The sequence below is a fragment of the Orbicella faveolata genome, unplaced genomic scaffold (genome assembly GCF_042242905.1).
Source record: "Orbicella faveolata isolate gen_17 unplaced genomic scaffold, um_ofav_v1 contig_24, whole genome shotgun sequence".
NCBI lineage: Eukaryota > Metazoa > Cnidaria > Anthozoa > Scleractinia > Merulinidae > Orbicella > Orbicella faveolata.
Genome location: NW_028301552.1, coordinates 5606401 through 5612500, shown reverse-complemented (window position 1 = coordinate 5612500; position 6100 = coordinate 5606401). Strand labels below are relative to the sequence as shown.

The following is a 6100-nucleotide window of genomic DNA, read 5'->3' as shown; positions in this document are numbered from 1 at the left end:
TCAAAAGCTTTCCAGCGAAGAGTTATTCAATGGTTCAATAACGTTAATTATACTAATCAACACCCGTCTGTTAAAGAAACTTTATTTGGCCTTTTTCCCACCTCTTTAATTGCAAACAAAACTCTGTTAAGAAAACCCAATTATACCATGTTGTATATGCGCTATTACATATACACCAGCAAACTCCACAATAGATCAATTACTCTCTCTGATTTTGTCAATAAATTAAACACAAAATATAATGTTGAAAACATAGATTAAAATTCATCTAATAGTTAAATATCATAAAGAAGATGCTCCTTCAAGGGCACCGTTCTAGTCTAATTGGTTAGTTTTATTAATTTAGTGTTTTAAGGGTAAATATCTCTTTTCCCTTGCGTAGGTGGTATACATAATGATATTGGAACATTTAAATAGAACTGAATTGCAATGTTTTTTGGTCTTGTAAGTAGTTTGTACTTGACAGACACACCATGTTGTGAATAATGTTTGTATTTTGAAATAAAGCATATGCCGTAAAAAAAAAAAAAAATTTGTAAAAAACACTTCGCTTTGGCGGGTAATATTTCTGACCGAACTTTTCATTGGAATTCGTACTCCGATTTGTTTGTAGATACTAATTTTAACTAAACTATATATTGACAAAAGTACAAAAGACTATTGGAAACATGTTTTACTTCGGAAATAAACGGCCGCCTTTTTGTAAAACAACGCACTCTGTGGGACATAGTAAACTCCACGGCCGGGAATGAAACCGTGACTTGTAATCAAAATAATTAAACAATGAGACTGAAGATTTCTTTACCAAATTTAACCTGTATTGCTAGTCCTGAAATGACTCTGAAATAACTTTTTGCGAACAAACTTGATAGGTTACAGAAAACGCAACTCTTTTAAGCTTTAATTCAGTAAATATCTCCTTTAGCGAGTAGCTATCTTAAATTAATTATTGGAAGGCCGCGTAGTAAACCGTTTTTAACTTCCTGTTTCGCCTTGGTGTGAAATCGACATTTTGTCACAAATATCTGGCATTCGAAGCGACAAAACATACTCGGATTAAATAAAGTCACTTTGGCGTTGAGATTGAACTGTTTTACCGTTATATTACAGGCGCAAGCAAACAATTTGCTTATTACTATAAAAGAACTCATAATATAAGGAATTAAATGCCTGTACCCGCTTGCCCTCCGACCAACGCGCAGAAGTTCATTGTTTAATTTTCGTGATATTTTAGGTAAAATCAGGGTTTTTCAGCCGGGCCTCAAAAAGCACTCGAAGAATAACCCAAGCTGATTTTAATACATGTTTTATAACAACATAAAAATGTTCCAAAGGCGAAGTTTCAAGGAATTTGGAGTCATGGCACATGTCGAAAAATATCTCTGAATTTTATTTGTAAATAAGGAATTCGACCTAGTAACTGAAAGAGATGTTTTTAGAAACTGTGTGTTTATTCTCAAATGGCGCTCAAGTCAAGTTCTAACCTGGTTTGGATAGCTGAATACTTTGTCTTTCAAGAAAAAGTATCGATAAGTGTTGGTTCTTCTTTACACGCGAACGCATATCAAGTTCAGATTACTAATTTTAAGCCTTTGCCATTGGCCATTTTGGTGACCGTCGAGGTGAAAATCGTTTTCCTCGATTTTCTCGAATTTAAAGCGCTTCGAGCTCCAAAAAACTATATCCCGATTCATATCTGCCTAAGGGCTTTTTGTGGACGAAAAGGGAGAAAAATCGATTTTTCAACTTCTGCCGCGCTATGTTTGCTAATTAGAAAAATTCGCACTTAACATCTAAACATTATCAAGCAACTACAGTTTTAGAATCTTACCTGAAGAACAATAAGTCTTTGCTATCAGAGAAGACAGCAAGAGGAAAACACAAAAATAGGTAGACATGATCGTTTCCTGAGGAAGCACGAGGAAAGTCGGCAAATTGCTACGTTGGACGGAACTGCGATAAGCGCAAGCTTATTCACAAACACGTTAAAATTGACACTGATCTGTTTAACTCAAACAGATCAGTGTCAATTTTAACGTGTTTGTGAATAAGCTTCCGCTTACGTAGGTTTTACTGAGCCAATAATTATCATTTAGCTGACAATGTTGCGATTATCATTGGTAATTTATATCTGTCTGTAGTGTTGTGGCTGGTTAGTTAAATAAGGCAACATATGTCTTTATAAGCAGGTGAAAACTCACTAATTAGATATCATGGGCTGTACCGTTATATGACCAATTTTGGTAAAATGTGTTATTTCTCAAGTATGAATTGCCTGAGATGATGTTCATCAATTTCTTTTCTTCAGTTAATCTTATCGACCGTGAAGACAAATGTACCGTCATGGGGTATTCATACCGTTATTTTAAGACTGAGAGAATTACTTCAATTAAGTGGCTGCGAGCAGGCATATTAATCGTTAATGTTTAATCTGCCCTGCAGTTGAAATTGACGCGCGCGCATTCGCAATTTTCCTTACTTCACATGCAAACCCGTATTATCAAGAGAGATGTTTTCCTTGGTTTTGTTTTAACTTTTGGGAAGTGAAATTTTTAATCGTGTAATCACAGTAGCAAACCTCGGTAAATGGCGGAAAAATCAAAAGTAAGCCAGGAATAAAACACAAACAGCGGTGATAAACATATTAAACTTATGCATTTTAATAACTTGACGTTTCGTATGCTACGCAACATACATTTTCAAAAGTGGAATAAACACCGTTACAATTTTTGAAAACTATATATGAAATGTAAATAAGGGGTCTGGAAACGAGATTAAGAAACATCTGTTTCTTAACAGTAAAACAATAAAAGCCTAAGCTTATTAATAAAGTATCAGCTTCTCACTGCTGACGTTTACATTAAGAGCCGGCTTAAGTTCTTGGATAAGCAAAGTTTCTTTAATTTTACAATGATAATCTGTTTTACCAGAAGCTAGAATATCAGAATGATCCCACTTGATGTTGTGACCTGTGGCTTTTATATGGTCCGCAATGGCTGATGTGGAGTCATTCTTAGTGAGAGCCCTGAAATGTTCCGTTTTCCTATCATGAAGCCGTCGTTTTGTTTTGCCTATGTAAAAGTCACTGCAGTCCCAGCAAGCAGCTTTATAAATGACCTTAGATTTCTGTAAAAGATTTAGACGGTCCTTGTATTGAAAGAGAGATTTGATTCGGCGAGTGCTTTGAAAAATTATCTTAAGATTGACAAATGAACAGAAATTATATACACATGATTTCAGACGCTTAGAGATTTGGTCACTTTGTACACCTAAGTAAGGTCATAAGATGATAATATCTTTCTTCGGAACCGTAGGTCTCTATTCCACTTTTGAAAATGTATGTTGCGTAGCATACGAAACGTCAAGTTATTAAAATGCGTAAGTTTAATATGTTTATCACCGTACCGCTATTTGTGTTTTATTCCTCGTTAAACTACGATGGCCCAAGAACAAAAGCCTTTATGAAAAAGTAAGCCAACCCAGGTTTGTCAACAGTTGAACGCCTCCTCAGGCATGGTTTAGCTCAGTAACCGACGGTAACCGAGTAAAAGCAGACGTTGTCCCGAGATCTTGGCAGCAAGTGTCTACGCGTGCAGTGCGTAAAGAAGAGAAAAATAGACAAAGATTCCTCCTAATGTAAGTAGATTTCAAGTCAGCAGCCAAAAAAGCTGAATAAACTCATGTTTAGGCAAAGAAATCCCGGACTGCTGTTTCCCGTTCATCGTCAAGTGCCAAAAGCGTTTTCCCCGGGGGGATATTCCCAGAATAGTTGGGTTGGGGTGTGCGTCCCGCTTCCCAAAACCCTTACCCTATATATGACCAAAATAGCCAAAATCAGCTAAAATCGATACCCTATTTATGACCAAAACGGCTGAAAAACCGTACCCTTTGGGGCCGCACATACCTATATAGCGCATATAAGGGAGTACCCCCCCCCCCCGGGCCGTTTCCTTTTTGTTGGAAGCTCAGCAGCTTAGTAGCAGCGTACAGGCAGGCGCAACTAGAAGAAGACCTACCAGAAAGAGAGAGAGAGAAAAAATCATAATTGAGGTCTATGGAGAACAAAAGCAAATGTTAGAATTTAAAGCAGCCCCGAATAAGAAGAAGTACCGGTAGACATTAACGTAGCCCGGCCTCCGTGGCAGATGCCGTTTCAGGTTTTTTGCGGGAAGAGGTTCAGCGAGATATAACATATCAAACTTACGCTTAACAGTCTGGGGTCAGTCAAAAACACGCTAATTTTCGAACATTTTCTTCTTTTTCGTGTATTCCATTTGAATTGCTATCTTTCTTACCTTCAGTTTTATAAAACTAACATATATAAGCTTTCTATACCACTGCATTTGAAGGCAATCATTAAAATATTTCGTTCGGGTTTTTTTAGACTTTTGGTTAGCGATTCAGACATGTCGAAGAGACGTTCATGCCACATGCAAGTACTGGCCGTAGAGTCTGGGGTTAGAACTCTAAGGCGCATGCACAAAACTGGTCATTACCGCGAAATACGAAAAGAGGAATAAATTTGGCGCAATTTGATGTATAATACATGAGGTTTAATTATTGTTTGGGTTCGGGAAATGGGACTCGAAGTTTACGCACTGGTGATTTTGTCCTCGCTGGCTCTTTTTACGGTGGCGGTAGATGCACGAAACGATTTTGGCGAGGAAACAAGTGATCCAAAAGGGGATAAATTGCCTCGGTTTACTTACGAAATAAGCAGTTAAGTAAAAATGCGTTAATTCAAACCCGTTTCATTTTGTTAATGTTTTGTTTTTTCATCGAAATGATTTCTTTATTTTTATTTTTTATTTTTTAATCAGCTATCTCATATATTCTCTGTCGAAGAAGCCTGTTGAGGAACCAAACGACGAAAGTGCCGCACAGTTCCTTCAACAAGAAACGCGAAATCGCCATTTTCATCCCATTTGACTCCCAGAAAACGGTCTAAGGCCTGGTTTGAATTAATTCGATACACAGTCTTTCCTCGTTCTTTCCTTGATTTCCCTACTGATGCAAGCCCTCTATCAAACACATCCTGATCAATTCTAATTTCAATGCGAGTAGCTGGATCGTCCTTTCGGCCAGATCAACTTTCTTTTTATTTCACGATATAGCTCTGCGTGAAATAATTCCGCACGGTCGTCAAAAGAAGGAGCAGAAGGAATAAAAAGAGGTTCCATCCGCTGGAAAAGAATGTCATCGGTATCGCACGACCGCCACTCATCGTACCGCTCACTATAACCGAAAATTACTCTGTGGGAAGAAGAAGCATTAAACTAAATATATCTACGCTCACTTAGCCCAAACATCTAGAAGGTCTGCGATATTTTGGCGTTCTTTTAAACTACTCGCTTTCGCACTATGTCTCTGCCAGTTGGGGGCCACGGAAGTGAGAAATGCAAAACGTTGATTGACAGAATCGAAGCGGAAGTGATAGTGGTGCTTGTTCTGATTGGTCAGTTTTAATTCCGGAAGTTTGATGATTTTATTCCGGAAATACAATGCTGCTTCAAGGCCGAAAGAATTGTCATTTCGTATTTGGAAGAATTCAGAAATTTTATGACCGTTATGTCAAGAAATTTTGTTTTTCCTGACAATAAGAGTTAAGTATAGTAGGAGAAAATTTTGCCGATGTTAATGCTAAGGTAAGTTTGTGATATGAGACGACGAGGTTCTTGTTAATTGGGGACCTTTTCGGTCATGCGATTCAGAAAGAGCTTGAAAATTAGATTGATGTTCGTTTGCCACAAGTGGTTTGACTTCGACTGTCAGAAGCAAGTGCTGGATGTCGTTTTGGCTGGCCATAATACTTTTATTGCTGGAGCCCCCGGTAGTGGAAAGTCCTTTCTCCTAAAGCAAATTTCTGAGCGCACAAAGAAAGCGGTAAGTGTAACGAGCTAACGAGGAATCTTATGCCGGTCTGTCGGCTTTCGCAATGACCAAACATTTTCATACAACGTCATGATGGACGAAACTCGCTAAACCATCAAAGCTTCTTTTTTAGCAATACGTATTTGTTGTAGAATTTTGTAACTCAATCATTTTCATTTTCATTCAGCTTCTTGCTTTAGCGACTTCAATTGCCGAGGATGCTGGATGA

The 6100-nt window shown here is 37.8% G+C and overlaps 2 protein-coding genes across 2 annotated transcripts in view; one reads left to right on the top strand and one right to left on the bottom strand.

Moving 5' to 3' along the window:
- Nucleotides 1-1916, bottom strand: part of LOC149110081 (putative skeletal organic matrix protein 5) — a 12835-nt gene extending 10919 nt beyond the window's left edge. The window contains exon 1 of the mRNA XM_089292502.1: nucleotides 1832-1916. Within this exon, the coding sequence (XP_089148628.1) occupies nucleotides 1832-1898 (67 nt within the window). The 5' untranslated portion in view covers nucleotides 1899-1916. The remainder of the gene's footprint in view (nucleotides 1-1831) is intronic.
- A 3784-nt stretch (nucleotides 1917-5700) lies between these two features.
- LOC149110080 (uncharacterized) lies at nucleotides 5701-6100 on the top strand. The gene is made up of 2 exons (XM_089292074.1): nucleotides 5701-5883; nucleotides 6059-6100. Exons 1-2 carry the CDS (start codon nucleotides 5701-5703, stop codon nucleotides 6098-6100), a joined length of 225 nt encoding a protein of 74 aa, XP_089148200.1.